Source organism: Vigna unguiculata, chromosome 6 (assembly GCF_004118075.2).
Source record: "Vigna unguiculata cultivar IT97K-499-35 chromosome 6, ASM411807v1, whole genome shotgun sequence".
NCBI lineage: Eukaryota > Viridiplantae > Streptophyta > Magnoliopsida > Fabales > Fabaceae > Vigna > Vigna unguiculata.
In genome coordinates, this window is record NC_040284.1 from 18,148,125 (window position 1) to 18,174,646 (window position 26,522).

Sequence of the window (26,522 nt, forward strand, 5' to 3'; positions counted from 1 at the left end):
TTTGAATTTCCAATTTTAGTTTAGTATTTAGAAATTTTAATACTATTTTTATTTTGACAGAATGTGTTTACATCATTCATCGTTCTAAGTATATATATATATATATATATTTTGGATTACTAGATTTTTAGTATAATAAATAGCACAAGATAGAGGTAAATTTTGAAGTTATAGTATATACAGATTTGTAATTTTAATAGGTATTTGGTACTTTGTTGACTTAAAAAGTCACTACAAATCTTGTTAGGATTTTAATCCACAGGTCATTCAACCTTTTACGGGATTGCAATAAATAATTAAATAATTACTATTTTCGCGCTCCTCACATTTTTTCATTTTCCCTCTCGTTTCGTGTTTGCAAACTCCTTACCCATTCTCATTCTAGACCGGATTGTTCGACGAGGTATTGTCTTTAGTGATATTCAGTACTTCAACGTAAGTTTAATAAAAAAGATTATGATCTAGGGTTGGAAAACCCCTTTCTTGTTTTTCTTTGTTTCATCTTTCACTTCCTATTTCTGCATCTCTCTGTCTTTGACTCACATTCCTTCATTGCTCCTCTAATGTCGCAGAGACCGAGTCGAATCGCTATGAGTCAAACTCGTTCATTGCTGAGTTATTATCCGAGTCGTCATTGTCCTCGATGAAATCATTGACTAGTTAGGAGAGGCACGGCGAGTCGCCGTCACCGGAATGTTCGCTCCCGCTGCTGGTGTAGATTGGTTGCCGATGGTCACCGCCAACTAGACGCACTTTGGCTTTGTCATCGAACGGGTCAGTAATTCGTTTCTTTATTGCTAAAACCACCGTTGATTTGTGTTTTCTAGAAATTTGTGGATCAGTTAATAATCAATTGCCAGATTCGGTGATGGATTGGGTTTGAGTGTGGTTTGTGTTTGTAGAAGTTACTTATAAAGACTGACAAAAATAGCTGAAATTTTCTCGAGAGAATATTCGTGGAAACAGTTTCAGATTTAAAATAATTGCTGTGATTTTGATTCAATCTTGTCTGTGATTTGACTCAATTCCAATTTTAGAGAAGTTAAAACGGGGATATGCGCGGAATGTCACAACATTTCACTTTCTCTTATTGTATTGATTTTTCTTTTTTTGCCACCGAAACCTAACTCCTACGGTTATAGGAAGAAAAAATTAATATAGAAAGAGCTCTCGCATTTTCTGAACCTACTCCTCATCGATTTGTTCTCATTCTTTTCTATTGAAGCGAACTTCTTAACGTCCCAAGCTTTAAGTTAAACCTTCTCTTTTTAATTATGTAAATTGAAGTAGAAATGTCAAGACAACCATTGCAATCTTTCTTTCTTGTTCATAACTTAATAATTTTCTGTAAAAATGTCAAGAAAACCCTTTTCACTTCTTGGGAAAACCCTTTTCACTTCTCGTGCTTCTTTTTCTCTCTCGCCCTCTTTGCAGAAAACGGGCCACTATCTTCTTCTCTTTCAAGCCATTGTAAACCACTGTTTGGCCCTTCAACAAGTTTTCCGATACCAAGTTTTTCATCGTCGCCGTCACCGTTGTGCCCTACCGCCGCTGCGTCACGTTTCAGCAAGGTTTTTTCGAAACCAAACATATCCTCATTTTGAAACACCATTCCCAATCGTGCTCACAAAGGGTGTTCTTAACCGCGAGTCTCCCCTTTCTCCCAATGGCTATTCATTCAATCACCGTTTAAATCACTTCTTTCCAACCTCATTTTGTTTATTAATTTATTTTTTCATTCGTTATTCATTAGGTTAGCGAGGGAGAGCTTTTGCTTATGAAGACACGGGATATGGGTTACATTCTTCAAAAGGTTCAGAGGGAGAGAAAAGTGGGGGCTTTGCATTGAATTGTTCTATTGTTTTTAATATGGGGTTTAACCTGTAATGTTTTGGTCTTCCATTGAAAGCTAACTGCCTCGCTGCACTCTATTGATAATAAACCTGCAATGAATGCTATGAATGTTGATGATAGTTTGTTTGTTGGTTTAGTTTGCTTAAGAAACTGGATTCTGGATTATCTTAACAATATTGTTGTCACAGTATATACTTTTTGGGATAATAGCCAATACGTTTTGGATTCTGGATTATCTTAACAATATCTTAACAATAATTGTTGGATGATAGTTTAGGATCAAATGTTCAGCTATACGTTTTTGGCAGAGGTATGATATAGATTTTTGTACCTATTTGTGAATGAAAATTTAGTCTTGATAATTGGAATACTAGATGTGGAATATGTATATACTGTGATGGCAGTATTAAATCTTAATTATTGTAAACTTTCTCTAACCTCATATACCCATTTTTTCTATGGATATGGTCTTGATGTTTTTCTTGCATTTTTTGTCTTTTAGGATACGTTAAAAGCTTCAAGTTTTCTTAGAAGGCTACAATTGAACTGACGTTGTAAGGAATATAAATTTGTTTATTTCTTCATCCTAGCGTCTGTTATCTAACAATCACATATTGTATAGTAATTGGGGTACTGAAAGTGATCCAGAGTTCAAAGGATACCACAATGGCAATTCTGAAACTCGTGGCTTTGGTACGTGTGATATTTCATTTAAATTAATTTGGAAATTGCGTAGGTGCAATAAGTACTATAAAGCATTGTTAGTTTCTTGATTTGGTGATTAAAGTCTGTTATCTTCATTTTAACATACCTTTGAATATCTCATGTTGTTAGTCTGCATTTCCTTGCTATCTATTACGATTGGCTATCATATTTCCATATCTCATGATTTTTTTTCCTTTTTAATTAAGTTTGTGATTATTTATATGGTTCTTTTCCTTTTTTTTCCCTTTAAAACCTCATATAATAATTTATCATATGTTAAACTTTCCAATTTTTCATGATCGTAAAAAAAGTAAAATTAGTGGACATTATTTACTCAAGGGATGTGGATGTGTTTGCCTTTGCCAAATTTGCATCTCGCATGTGATTGTAGGGCATGTGAGGAAATCATGATTGCGGAGAATGAATTTTGCTTTACCACATTAATCATGTTGCCTCCAATTTTTGAAAGCCCAACAAAATTACTTTTATTCCCAACGCAAATTTCATAGGCTTATATTTGATTTGTTGCTCATAATTCAGTTGTGAGATGAATGCCTTATTCTATTTATGACTATTTCTTGAGTCCAAATGATATTAAAAGTTTAATATCTCAATATTGGATGTGTAACTTGGGTGTGCAACCACACTGAGATTGAGGGAGCAATTTTTGAAATATGTATTCATAGTCAGAATAAGGTATGAGTATTTTTGAGTTAATACTTTCGATCTTTTTGCAATATGAGAATTTTTGGTAATCACAAGAAACAATGATGATTTTTAGCCTAATTTCGTGTGAAATTGTTAGATTACAATTTGGCTTTATATTGAATTTATTGCCAGCATAAATTGTTATTGATCTTTGTAAGGACTTGAGATCCTAAAAATATATTGTTTCATTTGCTCTTTAAAATCAAAGTTGAAATTGTGGCTCCAATTTGAAAAGGTTTAGGTATACACCCTAAATGGAAATGCGAATAGCACTTTGCTTTTTTGATTCACTGTGCAAATTTCATAAGGGTATATTTTGAGTTATCCCACCTGGAATTGTCGAATTGCACTTTGATTTTTTTAGTTCACTGTGCAAATTCCATATGGGAATATTTTTAGTTGTTCCGTCATAAAAAGAATTGTCAAAGTGCACTTTGACTTACTCCGTTCACATGGGAAAATTGAGTTGCCTCTTGTTATTTGAATTGCGGATGAATTCTTTAGTTATCTTTTGATGCATTGTTGGCCCAAAGTGGAATGACTTCAGATTATAATCTTACTTCTTATTTATTCATTTTGTAAATATGAGTTAGGTGTGCGTTGTGAAAGTAGTTGACAATTTTTGACTGCTATTGAAAATTTGGAAAACTATATCTAAGTTGTTCCTTATAATACGGTAATGTGATACTTTTATCCAATTAGGGATAAAGTACTGGTTTTGAGGCCTATATTGGGTTTACTGAATTCAAATTTTTTTCTTTCTAGTGCAATTGAGTTGAGCTTGTACTTCAACTTTTGATATTTGGTATTGGTCAAAAAGCCAAATGTAATTCAGTTAGGTGAGTATCTAGGTTCCCCCTTTGAAACGTTTTATCAAACTTTTGGTATCGATCGTGGGTAACAGTTTTGCCTAATGTTGAAAGTCCAATAACTTTAGTTGGTATAGTGCCTCCAATTTTAAAAGTCCTACTACTTTATTTGATATTGTGCCTCCAAAATGATATTAAGAGTTTAATATCGTAATATTGGATGTGTAACTTGGGTGTGCAACCACACTGAGATTGAGGGAACAATTTTTGAAATATGTATTCATAGTCAGAATAAGGTATGAGTATATTTGAGTTAATACTTTCAATCTTTTTGCAATATGAGAATGTTTGGTTATCACAAGAAACAATGATAGTTTTTTAGCCTAATTTCGTGTGAAATTGTCAGATTACAATTTGGCTTTATATTGAATTTATTGCCAGCATAAATTGTTATTGATCTTTTTAAGGATTTGAGATCCTAAAAATATATTGTTTCATTCGCTCTTTAATATCAAAGTTGAAATTGTGGCTCTAATTTGAAAAGGTTTAGGTATACACCCTAAATGGAAATGCGTATAGCACTTTGCTTTTTTTATTCACTGTGCAAGTTTCATAAGGGTATATTTTGAGTTATCCCACTTGGAATTGTCGAATTGCACTTTGATTTTCTTAGTTCACTGTGCAAATTCCATATGGGAATATTTTTAGTTGTTCCGTCATAAAAAGAATTGTCAAAGTGCACTTTGACTTACTCCGTTCACATGGGAAAATTGAGTTGCCTCTTGTTATTTGAATTGCGGATGAATTCTTTAGTTATCTTTTGATGTGTTGTTGGCCCAAAGTGGAATGACTTCAGATTATAATCTTACTTCTTATTTATTCATTTTGTAAATATGAGTTAGGTGTGCTTTGTGAATGTAGTTGACAATTTTTGACTGTTATTGAAAATTTGGAAAACTATATCTAAGTTGTTCCTTATAATACGGTAATGTGATACTTTTATCCAATTAGGGATAAAATACTGGTTTTGAGGCCTATATTGGGTTTACTGAATTCAAATTTTTTTCTTTCTAGTGCAATTGAGTTGAGCTTGTACTTCAACTTTTGATCAAAAAACCAAATGTAATTCGATTAGGTGGGTATCTAGGTTGCCCCTTTGAAATGTTCCATCAAACTTTTGGTATCGATCGTGGGTAATAGTTTTGCCTAATGTTGAAAGTCCAATAACTTTAGTTGGTATAGTGCCTCCAATTTTTGAATGCCTAACAAAATTACTTTTATTCCCAATGCAAATTTTAGATGCTTATATTTGATTTGTTTCATAATTCAGTTGTGAGATGAATGCCTTATTGTATTTATGACTATTTCTTGAGTCCAAATGATATTAAGAGTTTAATATCCCAATATTGGATGTGTAACTTGGGTGTGCAACCACACTGAGATTGAGGGAGCAATTTTTGAAATATGTATTCATAGTCAGAATAAGGTATGAGTATTTTTGAGTTAATACTTTCAATCTTTTTGCAATATGAGAATTTTTTGTAATCACAAGAAACAATGATAATTTTTAGCCTAATTTCGTGTGAAATTGTTAGATTACAATTTGGCTTTATATTGAATTTATTGGCAACATAAATTGTTATTGGTCTTAGTAAGGATTTGACATCTTAAAGATATATTGTTTCATTCGCTCTTTAAGATCAAAGTTGAAATTTTGGCTCCAATTTTCAAAAGGTTTAGGTATACACCCTAAATGGAAATGTCGAATAGCACATTGCTTCTTTGATTCACTGTGCAAGTTTAATAAGGATATATTTTGAGTTATCCCATATGAAATTATCGAATCGCACTTTGATTTTCTTAGTTCACTGTGCAAATTCCATATGGGAATATTTTTAGTTGTCCCGTTATAAAAAGAATTGTCAAAGTGCATTTTGACTTTCTCTATTTACATGGGAAAATTGAGTTGCCTCTTGTTATTCAAATTGTTGATGAATTCTTTAGTTATATGTGTCAATGCAAATTTCAGATGCTTATATTTGATTTGTGCGATGAAGGCTTTGTTCTATTTTTGGTTATTTCTTTAGTTTGAATGATATTGAGATTACAATTGGAATATTTGTTGTGTAACTTGGGTGTGCAACCACATTGAGTCGGAGGGAGCAAAATTTGAAATATGTATTCATAGTCATGATAAGATGTGAGTGTATCCAAGTTAACACTTTGAATCATTTTGCAAATATGAGTTGGGTGTACATTTTAAGTGTAATTGACATAATACACTTAGAGTTTTGACAATGTTCAAAATTTTCAGATGAGTATATCAAAGTTGTCCCTTATAATGTTGAACTTTTAGTGAATCATTTTTGATGAATTAGTTATGAATTGTTGAACTTAAGATTGTGTTATTAAGAAGAATCATTGTGATGAGAAGAATAAAATAAGGAAAGAGAAGTGGAACAAATAATTGTGTTCTTTTGACAGGTTAATTTTTAAAGCACATTTATGTTTCTTTTATAACTGTTTGATGTTTATATTATGTTGGTTCTATTAATATAATGCCTGAGATATGATGAAGTTTACTACATGTGTTAAAATTTTTGAATTATTCTTTCTAACTAATTGACTTTCTAATTCTTTGTTTTGGTTTGTGAATATATACCATTTCCTTGTTAGGTGAAGCTACAACCTTTTTAACGATGTTGCCTCTTTGAAGTTCCAACCTATTTGTAATTGTTGTTCTCTATGCTTAACCTTATTCTCAATTTTGTACCATCTTCAAGCCAGGTAACATTGACTCCCTTAATCATAATTCTTTTAAACCTCATTTCTGTTTAGTTATTTTACATTAGATTGAAAATTTGTCCTCTTAGATTACCATAGGTAGGAATTAAAGGGTGCTACATGATTAAAATTTTGTACGAGTGTGTTGATCTAGCTAGCGTTTTAGTTAATTTTAGAATTAAATCATATGAATTATGGAAAATTGTGGTTGTTGAGTGTCAGTTTTGTTAGTGCTGCTTGCGAAGAAGTATTATTAGACAAATTCGGTTAATTTTTCGTTTGAAATTTGATTACATTTAGTTTAATTTATGGTTGTGTTAATAGTCTTTGTGGTTAGAATGTTAAGTGTTGAATTTTTAGTGAATGATTTTTGAAGAATTACGTACAAGTTCTTCAAATTATAATTGTATGTTTGGGAGATCTGTTATGTGTTCTAGCCTAGTTGTTATAAGTTATTATTCTAGTTAGTAATTTAAGTATAATTATATGATTAGAATTTTGTAAGAGTGCGGTGATGCAGTTAATGTTTTAGTTAATCTTTTCGCGAAACCATATCAATTATGGAAAAGTGTGTTCGTGTTGAACATGACCTTATCATTGAATGTTGTTTTTAAATGCAAATTCCGTCAATGCAGAATATGTAATTTCTGTAATTAGATTAATTTTGTAGTGAATGGTGTTTTGAAGTATAAATATGAATTCTCGAATTTAGGATTGCTTTTTGGTGATATGTTTTACATATGACGTGTTTGTATGTTGGTTAGGACTGTAAGTGTGATTGTAGGATTAAAATTGTCTCGTAATATGATTATGTAGTTATTGTATTGGTTGGTCAATCGACCACACATCGATTGGGCGAGAAATTGTTAATGTGAAAATGAATTCAAGTTTCAATGTTTTTTTGTTTGTTGTATAGCCTAGGCGTTAGTTGTATGTAAATTCCGTCAAATCTGCCTTTGCAATTGTATTATAGTAGTTAAACTAGTATATATTTTTGTGTAATGGTTTTACATGTGAGAAGCAATTAGAGAAAAAAAAGGTTCTCCTAAATCTTTGTAGTATATTTGATGGTGCATGTTTTCTTAGTCGTGGTTGCAAATGATTAGTTTTTATTTAGTCTAATAGAAGATGATAGTTGTGTTAATTATTGTTGTAATTAGAATTTTGTGTGAATGATTGAGTGTTGGATTTACAGTGAATGGTTTTTGAAGAATTAGGTATGAGTTCTTCAAATTAGTATTGTACATTGGATGATCTGATATTTCTTGTGGCATGACAAGTTAATTTGGTAATTAGGAATTTAAGTGTGATTGTGTGTTTAAATTTATGTAAGATTATGGTGATGTAGTTTGCATTTTAGTTAATCTTTCGATGAGAACATGTCACTTAAGTGAAAATGTGGTTTTTATTTACATGGGTATGAAGATTACTTCTCTTTGATTTGAGCGGAACAATAGTGCTTGAGCAAAGAAGTAGTATTGTTGAATGTGAATTTGATGATAATATAGCTTTGATTACTTTTTTTGAATTTGGATAGCAATTTAGAACAAGTCAATGTTGTTTATGCAATGTCTGTGATTTTCTTGAAATGATGTAGGTATATGATTAGTTAGTGAATCTCGAAGAAAATTTGTATCGCTTGAGCGAAAAGTGATTGTATTGAATGCGAAATTAGGAATAACATAACTTTTGGTTGGTATTTTTATATATGTTAGTCATGAGTTGAGTGTCAGTTTCGTTAGTGCTGCTTGCAAAGAAGTATTATTAGACAAATTCATCGTTTGAAATTTGATTACATTTAGTTTAATAGAAGATTATGGTTGTATTAATGCTTTTGTGGTTAGAATCTTGTAGAATGTTGAGTGTTGAATTTCTAGTGAATGATTTTTGAAGAATTACGTACGAGTTCTTCAAATTATAATTGTATGTTTGGGAGATATGTTGTGTGTTCTAGCCTAATTGTTATAAGTTATTGTTCTAGTTAGTAATTTAAGTATAATTATATGATTAGAATTTTGTAAGAGTGCGGTGATGCAGTTAACGTTTTAGTTTATCCTATCGCGAAACCATATCAATTATGGAAAAGTTTGTTCGTGTTGAACATGATCATATATTTGAATGTTGTTTTTATATGCCAATTCCGTCAATGCAGAATATGTAATTGTCTGTAATTAGATTAATTTTCTAGTAAATGGTGTTTTGAAATATAAATATGAATTCTCGAATTTAGGATTGTTTTTTGGTGATATGTGTTACATATGATGTGTTTCTATGTTGGTTAGGACTGTAAGTGTGATTGTAAGATTGAAATTGTTTTGTAATATGATTATATAATTATTGTATTTGTTGGTGAATCGACTACACATCGATTGAATGAGAAATCTTTCATGTGAAAATGAATTTAAGCTTCCATTGTTTTTTTTGTTTGTTGTATAGCCTAGTCGTTAGTTATATGTAAATTTCGTCAAATCTGCCTTTGCAATTGTATTATAGTAGTTAAACTAGTATATATTTTTCTGTAATGGTTTAAGATGTCAGAAACAATTAGAAAAAGAAAAAGGGTTCTCGTAAACCTTTGTATTAGATTTGATGGTGCATGTTTTCTTAGTCGTGGTTGCGAATGATTAGTTTATATTTAGTCTAATAGAGGATGATAGTTGTGCTAATTATTGTTGTAATTAGAATTTTGTGTGAATAATTGAGTGTTGAATTTACGGTGAATGGTTTTTGAAGAATTAGGTATGAGTTCTTCAAATTAGTATTGTACATTGGATGATCTGATATTTCTTGTGGCATGACAAGTTAATTTGGTAGTTAGGAATTTAAGTTTGATTGTGTGTTTAAAATTATGTAAGATTATGGTGATGTAGTTCGCGTTTTAGTTAATCTTTGGATGAGAGCATTTCACTTAATTGAAAATGTGGTTTTAATTTACATGGGTATGAAGATTACTTCTCTTTGATTTGAGCGGAACAATAACGCTTGAGCAAAGAAGTGGTATTGTTGAATGTGCATTTGATGATAATATAGCTTTGATTACTTTTTTTAAATTTTGGTAGCAATTTAGAACAAGTCAATGTTGTTTATGCAATGTCTGTGATTTTCTTGAAATGATGTAGGTATATGATTAGTTAGTGAATCTCGAAGAAAATTTGTATCGCTTGAGCGAAAAGCGATTGTATTGAATGCGAAATTAGGAATAACGTAACTTTTGGTTGGTATTTTTATATATGTTAGTCATGAGTTGAGTGTCAGTTTCGTTAGTGCTGCTTGCGAAGAAGTATTATTAGACAAATTCATCATATTCATCGTTTGAAATTTGATTACATTTAGTTTAATAGAAGATTATGGTTGTATTAATGCTTTTGTGGTTAGAATCTTGTAGAATGTTGAGTGTTGAATTTCTAGTGAATGATTTTTGAAGAATTACGTACGAGTTCTTCAAATTATAATTGTATGTTTGGGAGATATGTTGTGTGTTCTAGCCTACTTGTTATAAGTTATTATTCTAGTTAGTAATTTAAGTATAATTATATGATTAGAATTTTGTAAGAGTGCGGTGATGCAGTTAACGTTTTAGTTAATCCTATCGCGAAACCATATCAATTATGGAAAAGTGTGTTCGTGTTGAACATGATCATATATTTGATTGTTGTTTTTATATGCCAATTCCGTCAATGCAGAATTTGTAATTGTCTGTAATTAGATTAATTTTCTAGTAAATGGTGTTTTGAAATATAAATATGAATTCTCGAATTTAGGGTTGTTTTTTGGTTAGATGTGTTACATATGATGTGTTTCTATGTTGGTTAGGACTGTAAGTGTGATTGTAAGATTGAAATTGTTTTGTAATATGATTATATAATTATTGTATTTGTTGGTGAATCAACTACACATCGATTGAATGAGAAATCTTTCATGTGAAAATGAATTTAAGCTTCCATTGTTTTTTTTGTTTTTTGTATAGCCTAGTCGTTAGTTATATGTAAATTTCGTCAAATCTGCCTTTGCAATTGTATTATAGTAGTTAAACTAGTATATATTTTTCTGTAATGGTTTAAGATGTCAGAAACAATTAGAAAAAGAAAAAGGGTTCTCGTAAACCTTTGTATTAGATTTGATGGTGCATGTTTTCTTAGTCGTGGTTGCGAATGATTAGTTTATATTTAGTCTAATAGAGAATGATAGTTGTGCTAATTATTGTTGTAATTAAAATTTTGTGTGAATAATTGAGTGTTGAATTTACGGTGAATGGTTTTTGAAGAATTAGGTATGAGTTTGGATGAGAGCATTTCACTTAATTGAAAATGTGGTTTTTATTTACATGGGTATGAAGATTACTTCTCTTTGATTTGAGCGGAACAATAACGCTTCAACAAAGAAGTGGTATTGTTGAATGTGAATTTGATGATAATATAGCTTTGATTACTTTTTTTAAATTTTGGTAGCAATTTAGAACAAGTCAATGTTGTTTATGCAATGTCTGTGATTTTCTTGAAATGATGTAGGTATATGATTAGTTAGTGAATCTCGAAGAAAATTTGTATCGCTTGAGCGAAAAGCGATTGTATTGAATGCGAAATTAGGAATAACGTAACTTTTGGTTGGTATTTTTATATATGTTAGTCATGAGTTGAGTGTCAATTTCGTTAGTGCTGCTTGCGAAGAAGTATTATTAGACAAATTCATCAAATTCATCGTTTGAAATTTGATTACATTTAGTTTAATAGAAGATTATGGTTGTATTAATGCTTTTGTGGTTAGAATCTTGTAGAATGTTGAGTGTTGAATTTCTAGTGAATGATTTTTGAAGAATTACGTACGAGTTCTTCAAATTATAATTGTATGTTTGGGAGATATGTTGTGTGTTCTAGCCTAATTGTTATAAGTTATTGTTCTAGTTAGTAATTTAAGTATAATTATATGATTAGAATTATGTAAGAGTGCGGTGATGCAGTTAACGTTTTAGTTAATCCTATCGCGAAACCATATCAATTATGGAAAAGTGTGTTCGTGTTGAACATGATCATATATTTGAATGTTGTTTTTATATGCCAATTCCGTCAATGCAGAATATGTAATTGTCTGTAATTAGATTAATTTTCTAGTAAATGGTGTTTTGAAATATAAATATGAATTCTCGAATTTAGGGTTGTTTTTTGGTGATATGTGTTACATATGACGTGTTTGTATGTTGGTTAGGACTATAAGTGTGATCGTAGGATTAAAATTGTCTTGTAATATGATTATATAGTTATTGTATTGGTTGGTCAATCGACCACAAATCGATTGGGCGAGAAATTGTTAATGTGAAAATGAATTCAAGTTTCAATGTTTTTTTTGTTTGTTGTATAGCCTAGGCGTTAGTTGTATGTAAATTTCGTCAAATCTGCCTTTGCAATTGTATTATAGTAGTTAAACTAGTATATATTTTTCTGTGATGGTTTAAGATGTCAGAAACAATTAGAAAAGTAAAAAGGGTTCTCGTAAACCTTTGTATTAGATTTGATGGTGCATGTAAACCTTTGTATTAGATTTGATGGTGCATGTTTTCTTAGTCGTGGTTGCAAATGATTAGTTTATATTTAGTCTAATAGAGGATGATAGTTGTGTTAATTATTGTTGTAATTAGAATTTTGTGTGAATAATTGAGTGTTGAATTTACGGTGAATGGTTTTTGAAGAATTAGGTATGAGTTCTTCAAATTAGTATTGTACATTGGATGATCTGATATTTCTTGTGGCATGACAAGTTAATTTGGTAGTTAGGAATTTAAGTTTGATTGTGTGTTTAAAATTATGTAAGATTATGGTGATGTAGTTCGCGTTTTAGTTAATCTTTGGATGAGAGCATTTCACTTAATTGAAAATGTGGTTTTTATTTACATGGGTATGAAGATTACTTCTCTTTGATTTGAGCGGAACAATAGTGCTTGAGCAAAGAAGTGGTATTGTTGAATGTGAATTTGATGATAATATAGCTTTGATTACTTTTTTAAAATTTGGATAGCAATTTAGAACAAGTCAATGTTGTTTATGCAATGTCTGTGATTTTCTTGAAATGATGTAGTTATATGATTAGTTAGTGAATCTCGAAGAATATTTGTATCGCTTGAGCGCAAAGCGATTGTATTGAATGCGAATATAGGAATAATGTAACTTTTGGTTGATATTTTTATATATGTTAATCATTAGATGAGTGTCAGTTTCGTTAGTGCTACTTGTGAAGAAGTATTATTAGACAAATTCGGCTAATTTATCGTTTGAAATTTGAATACTTTTAGTTTAATAGAAGATTGTGGTTGTGTTGATACTCTTTGTGGTTAGAATCTTGTAGAATGTTGAGTGTTTAACTTCTAGTGAATGATTTTTGAAGAATTACGTACGAGTTCTTCAAATTATAATTGTATGTTTGGGAGATCTGTTAAGTGTTCTAACCTAGTTGTTATAAGTTATTATTCTAGTTAGTAATTTAAGTATAATTATATGATTAGAATTTTGTAAGAATGCGGTGATGCAGTTAACGTTTGAGTTCATCGTATCGCAAAACCATATCAATTATGGAAAAGTGTGTTCGTGTTGAACATGATCATATATTTGAATGTTGTTTTTATTTGCCAATTCCGTGAATGCAGGATATGTAATTGTCTGTTATTAGATTAGTTTTCAGTTGATTTTATAGTGAATGGTGTTTTGAAATATAAATATGAATTCTCGAATTTAGGGTTGTTTTTTGGTTAGATGTGTTACATATGATGTGTTTGTATGTTGGTTAGGACTGTAAGTGTGATTGTAGGATTAAAATTATCTTGTAATATGATTATATAGTTATTGTATTTGTTGGTGAATCGACCACACATCGAATGAGTGAGAAATTGTTCATGTGAAAATGAATGTAAGCTTCCAATGTTTTCTTTGTTTGTTGTATAGCCTAGTCGTTAGTTGTATGTAAATTCCGTCAAATCTGTCTTTGCAATTGTATTGTAGTAGATTTGATGGTGCTTGTTTTCTTAGTGGTGCTTGTGAAAGATTAATTTATATTTAGTCTTAATAGAAGATGATAATTGTGTTAATTATTGTTGTAATTAGGATTTTTTTTGTGTAATTGGGTTTTGAATTTACACTGAATGGTTTTTGAAGAATTAGGTATGAGTTCTTCAAATTAGTATTGTACTTTGGAAGATCTGTTGTGTATTGTGGCCTAATTTTGATTAGTTAATGTGTTTTATGAATATATACCATTTGCTTGTTAGAATTTTAGTTCTTTGTTGTTATGCTACAACCCATGTTGCCTCTTTGAAGTTCCATCTTCTTTTTAATTGTTGTTCTTTTAGCTTAATCTTATTCTCAATGTTGTACCATCTTCAGGTTAGGTAACTTTGACTTCCTTTGTCATAATTCTTTTCAATTATTATTTTTTACCAATTTTACATTAGATTGAAAATTTGTCTTGTTTGATTTCCATTTGTGGGGATTGTTAATTTTTGTTGGGATTAAAAATTTTTTAAGATTAATATAGTGATGAATTTTAGTGAATGATTTTTATGAATTAGTTATGGATTCTTGAACTTAGAATTATGTTATTCAGAAATATGTTTATATCTTGTAGAATAATTGTGATGTGTTATTATTTTGGTTAGGAATGTAAGTGTGATATTATGTTTAGAATTGTGTGATGGTATAGTTAATAGATTAGTTAGTGAATTTTAGAGTGAAACCACATCACTTGAGTAAAAAAGTGGTTGTGTTGAAGATGAATTTAAGGATCACATCTCGCCGTTGCGAAAGAAAACTTTGATATGCAAGTCTGTTATTCCTTTTTCTGTATATTTATCCATCTATGCCTCGTTGCACCTTTGGTATGAATGAAAAATTGTAGAATGAAAAATTTACCTTGCTGTTGGTTATTCCTTCTCGGACTAAAAGCGTGGAAGTGTTTGGTCAAGGCAGTTCTAGTGAGGTAAACTATGCAATTAACATATTAAAAGATATGGTTCTCTCATTATTAAAATCATGTCATTTATTTCAAATAATGGAACCTAGATATAGAACATAAAGGTGACAAAGAATGTCCATTCTATAAATTTGATTCTTTTTCTGAGTTTTTTTTTTTTTCAATTTATAAAGTATTGTTGAATTTGGCAGGAAGTGTGGTTAAAGGAATTTAAAAGGAAAGGGAAGTGGAACAAATAATTTTGTTCTTCATGTAGGTTAATATTTAAAGCACATATATGTTTCTCTAGAATTGTTTGATGTTCATATATAATGTTGTTCGTGTCAATTTAATTCTTGAGATATGATAAATGCTTATTACATGTGTTAGAAATTCATAATTATTCATTCTAATTGATTCACTTTTTAACTGTTTATTTTATTGTATAGATATACCATTAGCCAGTTGAAATTTTAGTTGTTTATTGGGCTGCTATTGCGTTCTTGACGATATTGCCTCTTTGCAGTTCAACCTCGTATTTGCAATCCCTAAGCGTAGTCTTCTTATTGTTGTACCATTTTCAAGCCAGGTAACATTGACTCATTTTGTCACAATTCTTTTCAACGACGTTTTTTTAGTAATTTTGCATCAGAATGAAAATTTTATATGCTTATATTTGAGTTGTTGCTTAGAAATATGTTTTTAATCCTTGTATTGATTTGACATCCTACATATATATTGTTTTATGCACACAAGAATTCTGACATGATAATGTCCCTCCAATTTTAAATCTGAGTTGATATTGTTCCTCCAACTTTGAAAGCCCTATAACTTGATTTGATATTGTGCCTCCAATTTTGAAAGCCCTATAAAATTTCACATGCTTATATTTGAATTGTTGCTTATAATACAGGTGCAATATAAATGCATTATTCTGTGTATGACTATTTCTTGAGCCTGAATGATATTGAGATATTATAACTAGAATATTGGCTTAGCAACTTGGGTGTGCATCCACATTGAGACTAAGGGAGCACAATTTAAATTATTTATTCATATTCAGGATAAGGGATGACTATATCTGAGTTAACATTTTGAATCATTTTGCATGATGAAAATTTTTAACTATCACAAGGAACAATGATGGTTTGTGAGCATCATTTCGTATGGAATTGACGGATTATAGTTGAGCTTTACATTAAATTTATGGGTAATAGAGAATGTTTTTTATCTTTGTATGTATTTGACAGCTTATAGATATATTGTTATATTAACTCTTAAAATATGAGTTGATATTGTGGCTTTAATTTATAAAGCCCTATAACTTAAGTTGGGCATACACCCTAAATGAAATTATCGAATAACACTTTGATTATTTTTGTTCAAATTATAAGTTCCGTAAGGGCATATTTTGGGTTGACCCACTTGGAATTTTCGAATTACACTTTGATTATCTTATTCAATGAGCGAATTCATTATGGAAATATTTTGTGTTATCCCCTTATAAATAGAATTTTCAAAATGCACCGACATTCTTTGTTGACAATAGAAAATTTTGAGTTGTCCCTTACGGTTCGGACTGCGTATAAATTCTTTGTCTATATTTTGATGGTTTGTTGGGCGAAAGTGGAAGGATTTTGGATTATAATTTGAGTTCATATTTATTCGTTTTTGACTATTTTTTAAAATTTCAAATGAGTATATCTAAGTAGTCCCTTATAATATGGTTGCAATATGATATTCTTATCCAAAAGGGATTGAATGTTGATTTTGGAGACCTTTGTTGAATTTACTTAATTAAAATGTATTTTTACTATCTAAATTAGTTGAGATGGGTTATTACTTCAACTTTAGATATTTGGTATTGGTAAAAAGTAAAATGGACTTGAATTAAATGGGTATCTAAAGTTGAATTGACCGAGTGTGATTCAGAATTTTTATTCTTTGTAGAATTTGGACAGGTATAAGTCAAAGTTCCCACCTTTAAATGTTTCATCAAAAATTTTGGAATTGATGACGGGTAACAATTGTGCCTCTAATTTTGGAAGTCCAATAACTTGAGTTGGTATTGATCTTTTTAAGGATTTGAGATCTTAAAAATATATTGTTTCATTCGCTCTTTAAGATCAGAGTTGAAATTGTGGCTCCAATTTTGAAAAGGTTTAGGTATACATTCTAAATGGAACTGTCGAATAGCACTTTGCTTTTTTGATTCACTGTGCAAGTTTCATAAGGATATATTTTGAGTTATCTCACCTGGAATTATCGAATTGCACTTTGATTTTCTTAGTTCACTGTGCAAATTCCATATGGGAATATTTTTAGTTGTCCCGTCATAAAAAGAATTGTCAAAGTGCACTTTGACTTACTCTGTTCACATGGGAAAATTGAGTTGCCTCTTGTTATTCGAATTGCGGATGAATTCTTTAGTTATCTTTTGATGCGTTGTTGGCCCAAAGTGGAATGACTTCAGATTATAATCTTACTTCTTATTTATTCGTTTTGTAAATATGAGTTAGGTGTGCATTGTTAATGTAGTTGACAATTTTTGATTGTTATTGAAAATTTTGGATAACTATATCTAAGTTGTTCCTTATAATACGGTAATATGATATTTTTATCCAATGAGGGATAAAATTCTGGTTTTGAGGCCTTTATTGGGTTTACTAAATTCATTTTTTTTTTCTTTCTAGTGCAATTGAGTTGAGTTTGTACTTCAACTTTTGATATTTGGTATTGGTCAAAAAGCCAAATGAAATTCGGTTAGGTGGGTATCCAGGTTGCCCCTTTGAAATGTTCCATCCAACTTTTGGTATTGATCGTGGGTAACAGTTTTGCCTAATTTTGAAAGTCCAATAACTTGAGTTGGTATAATGCCTCCAATTTGAAAGTCCTACTACATTGTTTGATATTGTGGTTCCAATTTTTGAAAGCCCAACAAAATTACTTTTATTCCCAATGCAAATTTCATATGCTTATATTTGATTTGTTGCTTATAATTCAGTTGTGACTATTTCTTGAGTCCAAATGATATTAAGAGTTTAATATCGCAATATTGGATGTGTAACTTGGGTGTGCAACCACATTGAGATTGAGGGAACAATTTTGGAAATATGTATTCATAGTCATGATAAGGTATGAGTATATTTGAGTTAATACTTTCAATCTTTTTGCAATATGAAAATGTTTGGTTATCATAAGAAACAATGATGGTTTTTTAGCCTAATTTCGTGTGAAATTGCCATATTACAATTTGGCTTTATATTGAATTTATTGCCAACATAAATTGTTATTGATCTTTGTAAGGATTGAGATCTTAAAGATATATTGTTTCATTCGCTCTTTAAGATTAGAATTGAAATTGTGGTTCCAATTTTGAAAAGGTTTAGGTATACACCCTAAATTGAACTGTCGAATAACACTTTGCTTTTTTGATTCACTGTGCAAGTTTCATAAGGGTATATTTTGAGTTATCCCACTTGAAATTATCAAATTGCACTTTGATTTTCTTAGTTCACTGTGCAAATTCCATATGGGAATATTTTTAACTGTCCCGTAATAAAAAGAATTGTCAAAGTGCACTTTGACTTTCTTTGTTCACATAAGAAACTTTTGAGTTGTCTCTTGTTGTTCGGACTGTTGATGAATTTTTTATGTTTCTTTTGATGGTTTGTTGGCATAGTTCAAATATGATTTTTTTGTCCAATTGGTTTTTGAGCTCTTTATTAAATTTACGGATCTCAAATTTATTTTTCTATCAAAATTTAATTGAGTTCGAATTGTACTTCAAATTTTGATATTTGGTAGAAAGTCCAAATGGACTTGGGTCAGGTGGTATCCTGAATTGAATTGATTGAGTGTGTGTGGTTCGAAATTTTTATTCTTAGTAAAATTTACACGTGCACATGCAAAGTTGTCCTCTTGAAATGTTTCATGAAGCTTTTTATATTGATCACATGTAATATATGTGCTTCCAATTTTGAAAGTCCTGTAACTTAAGTTAAGTTGATTCCAGTTTTGGAAGATAACCATGTAGAATGTAAAAAAAACATCAATGGATGTGGCAACATATTTAAAACTGAACTAGGTGAGTAGCTGTTAGAACGTTGCCGGAAAAGTCACTAGAATTGCGGTTGTGGTTGAGAAACCTTGAAAAATAAGAGACTTATTATACATAATTAGAGGATATTCTCTCATCTAAATCAAAGATTATATGCCTATATAATGCTATTATTGCAGTAAATATTGTATTCTGATTTTCTAAAGCTTTTTGTACGTGGATCTGATTCATGTCAAATTAGCTGATGTCTTCGGAAATCTTTTTGATGAGGGGACAATGTGCTTTGAATTGAACGTTCTTTGCCATTATATTGTAGAAATCTTTATATTTAAAGGCGATTCAGCTGGAGGAAGTGCTAAGCAAGGGCGTGACAGACACTTCCAGGTAAAATATACATGTTTCCATTAAAAGAAGTTAATTGTATTTGCACATACACCATTTAGCTATTTAGTTATTTCAATTTCATTCTTTTAAAATAAAGGTTTCACAAACTCATATAGCTAATAATTTTGTTTTGTAAGAGTTTCCCTTAGTTTGTTTAATCTATGTCTAGTATGTTTACAGTGGATATGATATATTATCTATATGATGTATTTAAAAGTAAATATCAGTTGCTTTTGAATCTTACTACTCCATTCAAATTATGATTCATGATTCAAAAATTTGCTTGGCGATTTACAACTGAAATCTCAATTTGATAACCTTGCCTAAAAGATTGAGTACTTAGGCAGTGACAGATGAACACACTCATTGGTTTTGTTATGTCTATGGGCAGTGTTAGGAAATAGATCTCATGGTGATTTATGTAGCGATGTTCACATAGTAGAATAAGGCTTTTGTTATTGTCATTAAAGCTTTATGTTACCTTTTGAGTGTAAGAAACATTATAACTAACGTAATGGTGTGATGAGTGGAAATATAAAATTGAGAATGTGGTTTTCATGCTACTAATGCTTATTTTTCTACTTCTTGTATCCAATCACTTGAATTCTGTTTACTGACATGTTGAGCACTTTGTTAGATTGGATTTCATTGTGTATAAAAGAATTATTTGGAGTTATGTAAGTGCATCTATTTACCAAAGCATATTTGATGCAGGCCATTCTCCCTCTGAGGGGTAAGATTCTGAATATTGAAAAGAGGGATGAAGCAGCAATGTACAAAAATGAAGAGATCCAAAATTTAATTTTCGGGCTTGATCTTTGTGTGAAGGTTAAAATACTTCCTGTTTCATTAATTTGCTATTAATGGCCGAGTTAAAGCACGCAAATAAACTGATAAAATCCGACAAGAAATTTCGCTACCTTAAGAACGTTATAGTTACGATCGCCGTTCACTGGGGTCATCGGCTCCACTGTCATCAAGTCACTAACTTCTTTGATCTTCTATCACTGGACAGGCGTCAATAATTAGTGAAAGTTCTGAAAGACAGGCCATGATTAAGTGTAAATAAATTATAGAATATTACTAAATTGAGATATCTTCAATTGCTAAATTGTAAGTTTTTGTCTTTGTCATTTTCTTCTTAATTATATTGAAACAGAAGTAATTTGACATATGATCTAGAGTCTAGTGGAAAAGTAACTTGTATGAAGTTCAAATTTGAAAAAGTAAATTCAATCTTTGAATTGCTGAGATTTCCAAATGGAGGCCAACAAAAGAACCAAGTAACTTGGTAGAAGTTTTGTGCACTGTTGTCATGGTATTATCTCAACCTTTTTGAGTTTCTGGGTAAATTCAATCACTATTGATCATTGCAGCGGTGGATGTTGTTGTCTACGGGAAATTAATATTTAAATTTTGTAACTTGAGGACGATTGAAGTTCTGATATGAAATTCAACGTGATCATGATGGATTTCGAATGCTGAAAAGAAGGATGTGGTGGTAATGTCATCAACAACCTAACACTCATTGCTTGTTACAAAAGATGGGATTTTAGTGTTTAACTTTGAAATATTCATCAGTTATCACCAATTAAAGTTGACAGAGATTGAAATGTCAAACTTGACTTAGCTTTGGTTTCTTGTGTATCAGCTATTATAACTGGTTGTGATTTATATAATCATTTTGAACCACTTTTAGTGTATTAAAACTAGAATGGACCGATCTTATTTCCACTTTTTATGTGTATTTAATATTTTTTGGTTTCAATAAACAAATAAATTCCCATTAAATAAGGAAAAAAAATAGAGTATATAGCATTATGAGTTAAACTAGTTTTAAAAGTTGTGAATTTATTTATTTTTTCTTAATTGAGCGATTTTGGTTTAAATTTTGATTTAAAAATAAAGAACGGAATAACATTTAACAAAACTAGATTATTGATTATATTTAAATATCATGCTTTAAGGTAACTTGCATATAACAAATAAGTCGGTGTGACTATTAAAAATTATTTCACAATTTAAATATATTGTACTTACAAAATGTTATATTTATAAAAAATGGTAACAATTTTGAGTTATAACTTTTGATTATGAGATTTAGTAATTTTTTTTATGAGGATAAGAGAAAATTTAAATTATGAATACAATAATAATTATAAAAAACGTCACAATAGTAGGATTCCAAGTGAGAATTCGGTTCAGTAAAAATAGGCATGAAAAGCAGAACACCTAATTCACATTCACCTCATTACTCCTTTATTTAACCATTATTTATTATAAAATATTTCAGCTCTGTAATATAAGAAATGACTGTTTTTGTGGATATATACATATATTTTACACTATACAACCTCTTGCTACAAAATACAGCAGACAAATTTTCTACAGTAGCTTTAATTCTATGAAACATAAGCTGAAAATGATTGTTGACCTAAATAGTAATCTTCTAAGAAGGAAACATCACTGCACACTGCAATCCATGGATGATTGTACAAGATAACAGCATTCTGAAAGCCATAACCATCAATAATTGGTAATGGAAATCCTCTCTTTAATTTGAAGTTCAAGTATGGAAGGACAACAGTTTTGAGGACACTTGACATTAGTGACTGCAAAAGTTGGAGATAAAGATTAACTTGTAGTTTGAAGAATCATTCATAATGATTAAGATTTAGCAACCAATTATTTGAAACTAGAAATTAGAAAATGTAAGACTACTTTTAATCTGGTTTACCTGAATCAGACGCATGTGCAGTTTCCCTATTTTGCTCCATTTCAAGTATGTAGAAAAATCCTGTAATATGAGCCTACCAACAATGTCATTTCCTACAATTTCTACAGCACATGAAGCACTAATTTCCTGTAAGAAAAATAGAACTTGTTAAATATGATAATTGGTTAATGGTGATAAAACAGAGATCATGGACATGCTGAGTCAGAAAAAGTATGATTAGTCACTTGGAAACTTTAGTCAGTGTAACTTGCTTTTGCAGAGACGTTTAGTTTCCTGAAAGATTGCAGTTAAAAAGTGAATTTTAATTCTAATTCAGCCAGTTTGTAAAATAAGATTTGTATTTATTTACATACCATAAATTAATTTTATTTTTATTCGATGTGAGATCTTCAAGAACTAACTTTAGGAATTTTTAGGTATCAAATTAAACACATTTGGTTCTTATCGTGGACATTATTTAGCATACCACTGAGATGGATGCAACAGGTATGACTTCAAAATCTTCCAGAACCTCAATTGTTATATCTACAAGAATAGTTGCACCAACATCTTGATATGTCAGTTGTATAACTGGTGGAGAAGACATAGAGATGTTAAGCTGCATGTCATCATTTGGATATCGCTTGTATAACTGGGGAACTATGAATCTCCATTCAGCAGTGTTCAAAATAGCCTGATCAGGAAGTTCATCAACAATCAATTCCATTTTACCTGCCTGAGCACAAAAACAACATAAAACTGTGAAACTACATTTTCAATCTATGATAAAGCAAAAGCATCCAACTTAAATGCTTAAAATTCAACTATTCAGAAACTTACAGTGAAGTAAACTTGGGAAGCAGATTTGAACACGTTTTCATGTATTGATACTTTTATCATCTTTGGTAAACCACCACAGGCAGAAGAAATCTTCAATTCTTTCTGGTGGTAACTTTGAGGTAGTAACACTTCCTTTTTCTCTGTGAATAAACCATTAATTGCTATAGCAATGGAGGAACTGCTCAACACAGGATTGCCAACAAAAGAAACATTTAGTGTAGCAGTTTTGTCTAGTGAGACATTCTTTGGAAGAGAGTCCAAAAAATTGTCAAGCTTCATTATCCCTTCTTTTATTTTCTCTGAAATACCCTCTTCAACTGCAGATGCTATATTCCCTTCAAAAGCATCAACTAGCCTGAAGCAAACATAAAGAACTCAATGGCATAATATCTTCATTGAAGTATATGGGACCATATTCAGTTGTAAACAAAAGACTGATATGCTTAATTTCAGAAAAAGTTCTCATGACATATAAACTGTGACTCTGCATTCCAAGGAATAAATTGTTGTAAAGTCAATAGAAGCAGATTTTTCTGTTCTCTTTCTTTCAAGTCACATTAGACCAAAGTAGGGAATAGAATTGAAACATGGCTTTGTTATAGTAATAGTTTACCAAATGCTCACCATGGGAATGTGAAAACACTAATAAGCAAAGAATTTGTTCTCAAAAAAAGAATATGTGAATAGTGTCTATTTTTCATAAAAACATGGATCAAGAAGATTGCTTACAGTTGGTAAAGCCAAGATGCACCTCCGTCCAACTTTATAGACAAGTCTCCCACATAACATCCATAATCTAAGAGAGACAACTTCAGAGTTCCTTCTTGGTTCCTTAAATTTATTGTAAGCCCCACTTGCATACCTGTAACCTTTAAACATAGTACAAAACTTCTGAATGTTGAATTCAACCATGTAAACAACAATTCAACAAAATTCTGCAACTGCAGCCATAGAAAACTACAAAAGGGGATAGTGAAAAGTATAAACCTGAGAGAAATTCTCAGTTGTGTACCTTCACTGAAGCAGTTCCTTTATCCGAAATTCCAATTGGAATTAACCAAGAGCTAACAGTGTACCTCCACCTCATACTTAAATTAACAATGGAACCTGAAACAACAAGAACAATTCCATTCTCTCCCGTCTTAACAGATGAAGAATTGACCTGAACATCCGTAATTGTGATGTTAGAAAGAACCACTTTAGCATTTCCAACAAGAGAAACCTGTGCAGAATTTTCAATCTCTGGCAGCTGAAGCATAACAATGGAAGCAATACCCTTCTCTATCAGCAACTCCTTGGCATATTCAAGACCCTTGTCAGATATGACCCCAGAGATGAAACCATCTTCAAGGGGTTGCACATAACCACATGTCAGAACCGACAGAAGGCACAACACAGAGAGAAAAATAGAGGGTGCCATGGATTATTTAATTGAACCCTATGAGAGGGATAAAGTTAGCACCAGCATCAACTCTGCATAAAAATTGAAAATTTCTTAAGAGCGTGATGGTTTTACAATGTTCATGATGTAAAAGATGAAAAATTTGAGACACCCATGTGATGAAATAGCAGGGTTAGTTAGTAAAGGGTTTCCAAAAAAGGTTGTTGTGTTGAAACTTTGGAGTTTGGGTTGTCTGAGACGCATGTAGCAGGAAGTGGTTGGTACGTGCGTTGTTGTTGTTTTGGTTAGAGTTTCCGTGTTATTGACCAATGATTCCTATGTGAGCTTTTGGTATATTCTTACTCTTGAAAACGGATGATTCAAATTCTAAGCAGCACTTTTGTTTGCGTGTGGCTCCAGACAGCTAAACCAGATTCACTTGGAATGCTAATTTTTGTTTTTCTTTCATGTTTCATCTTTCGAGAGTCATTAGTCAATGGTATAATTCAAGAATTTCTATAATTTCTCTGTCTTCTCTTCAAAATTTTGACCCAATCTTTAATCTCTTTCACGATTCAAGCATACCTTAGAGCTTATGGCATAAGGGCAACACATTTAATATCAAATTCTCAAATAGAGTGAATTCAATTTCTACCCTATTTTAGAATCAATCTTTGATTTGGATGCATGTGATGTCTTTAGTCTCACGTGATCTTAAGAAGTTCTTTAAAAATCCTTATTCTAATTCTAAGATGTGCTTGAATTATTAATGATAGTTTAGGATAGATAGAGACAATAGAGGTATAAGTCTACTCTTTCCTTTTGAATTACAACTTAATATCTACATTTGGAGAATTGTACTGTATACTATACTTGTACCTATTGATATATTTATGTAATTGCCACTTAATAATGGTTATCATGATATAATTTGATTTTTAAGTTTTTAAAAGTACTTTCAAGAAATATAAACAACAATAAATAATTAAATTAAAAAATTAATTTAAAAATAACATGGTGTTAGGTATAAGTCCCATTTTTTAGCTCAATAAGTGATTTTGACCTAACCTTTTCATGGGTCCAAGGCTAACCCATTAAGGGACCCAATACTCCTTTCCAGCTCCTAACCCCTTTCATTCTGTCTCATTTCCAGAAATCAGCTCTCTCTCTCCCTCTCTTTTCTTCACCAAAGTGCTCTCCTAGGGTTTTGAGCAAGCATTCTTTACGGGCTAAGTTACGAGTTCCCTCCAACTTCCTAAGCTGCTTGGTTATTGTTGCTCCTCTGCTAAAAATCTTATTCGTAGCCTTCAGCCCAAAAAGGTAAGGGGATCTACACCTTGTATTCACGTGATTTTTATTTTATGTGATTAGTGTTTTGTGGAATGAGACAAGATTGGGGAAACATTAATTTTTGGTGTATTTCTGAGTTAGGGGTTCAAATATTCATGAAACTGATATTTGACGTTATTTTTTGTATTCTGGAAGCGTTGAGTGGTCGCTGGGCGAGTGCTTTGGTCGCTGGGCGACTTTGTCTTTTATCTGATATGCACAGTTTTAGTAAAATTGACTCTCCCAACGCATTAACCGTTGGATTGAGCTCAAATTTAGACATTTGGTTCATAACATGCTATTTTGTGGTTTGAACGGTTGGATCGTCGATTAGATGTTTGTAGCTTGAGAAATGTGTCACGCATTACTACAATGATTTTGGTTTTGTGATAATAAATTTTCTTATAAATTTTGGTGTAAGAATTATGATTGTGTTGTGCTTGATTGTATGGAATTGCAGGTACTTAAATGTTGACACTCATTTGGGATGAATACTATTTTGTGTTATATGTATGTCATGGTATGCATTTATAAAGTATGAGATTAAATGAAATCTTGTTATGTTGAGTATGAAATGGAAAACATGACTTGTTTGGTTGGTGGTGGATTGACATGAGACTTGATATAGGAGATGTCTAGATAAAGGAATGTATTCTGAACTCTAATAATCGTTCATGCTCACATAAAGCATAATGATTTATGTGGTGAAAGTGGCAGGAGGTCCTAGTCTTGGGACATATTGGGTCCAAGACATTAGAGGATTAACCCTGTGTGTGGTTGGGTGATAACCCCTTGCGTCTAGACTCTGCAGAGTTTAGAAACCAGCACAGGCGCATACTTCCTTTAAAATTCTATATCAAGAGTATGATTTGGATATTGAGTCAAAGAGTCTTGTAATTGTTTACTTCACATGATTTGGATGCTTACTACTTTGTTGGATTATGACATGTTTTATCATTTGTTTGCTCGATAACATGTTAAAATATTTTACTCTAGCTTACCCTTCTATCCATGTTTTGT

The 26,522-nt window shown here is 31.1% G+C and overlaps 1 protein-coding gene and 1 long non-coding RNA gene across 7 annotated transcripts; one reads left to right on the top strand and one right to left on the bottom strand.

Annotated features, from left to right (window-relative positions):
- Positions 1 to 291: 291 nt before the first annotated feature.
- On the top strand, positions 292 to 20,874 carry LOC114189117. 6 transcript variants are annotated; one of them, XR_003605563.1, is made up of 10 exons: positions 292 to 435; positions 573 to 774; positions 2,357 to 2,408; positions 2,477 to 2,547; positions 6,753 to 6,863; positions 14,786 to 14,819; positions 15,005 to 15,065; positions 15,319 to 15,381; positions 19,169 to 19,236; positions 19,951 to 20,873. It is a non-coding gene; the product is annotated as an uncharacterized LOC114189117 (long non-coding RNA). The 6 variants fall into 6 exon arrangements; XR_003605561.1 differs by having other exon boundaries at positions 14,786 to 15,065; positions 19,951 to 20,874; XR_003605564.1 differs by having other exon boundaries at positions 292 to 403; positions 14,786 to 15,065; positions 19,951 to 20,874.
- A 604-nt stretch (positions 20,875 to 21,478) lies between these two features.
- On the bottom strand, positions 21,479 to 24,547 carry LOC114186531 (putative BPI/LBP family protein At1g04970). The gene is made up of 6 exons (XM_028074458.1): positions 23,805 to 24,547; positions 23,522 to 23,661; positions 22,793 to 23,147; positions 22,440 to 22,688; positions 21,974 to 22,099; positions 21,479 to 21,848 (listed from the first exon to the last, which is right to left on the bottom strand). The coding sequence occupies exons 1-6, from the start codon at positions 24,210 to 24,212 to the stop codon at positions 21,639 to 21,641; spliced, it is 1,488 nt and encodes a 495-aa protein (XP_027930259.1). The 5' UTR covers positions 24,213 to 24,547; the 3' UTR covers positions 21,479 to 21,638.
- Positions 24,548 to 26,522: the final 1,975 nt, after the last annotated feature.

Excerpts from the sequence above, each read along its gene's own strand:
- LOC114186531 (XM_028074458.1), bottom strand. The coding sequence starts at position 24,212 with ATGGCACCCTCTATTTTTCTCTCTGTGTTGTGCCTTCTGTCGGTTCTG. Across the intron at positions 23,662-23,804 it reads AAGGAACTGCTTCAGTGAAG|GTTACAGGTATGCAAGTGGG; the intron begins GTACACAACTGA and ends CTATGTTTAAAG. Across the intron at positions 23,148-23,521 it reads GCATCTTGGCTTTACCAACT|GCTAGTTGATGCTTTTGAAG; the intron begins GTAAGCAATCTT and ends TGTTTGCTTCAG.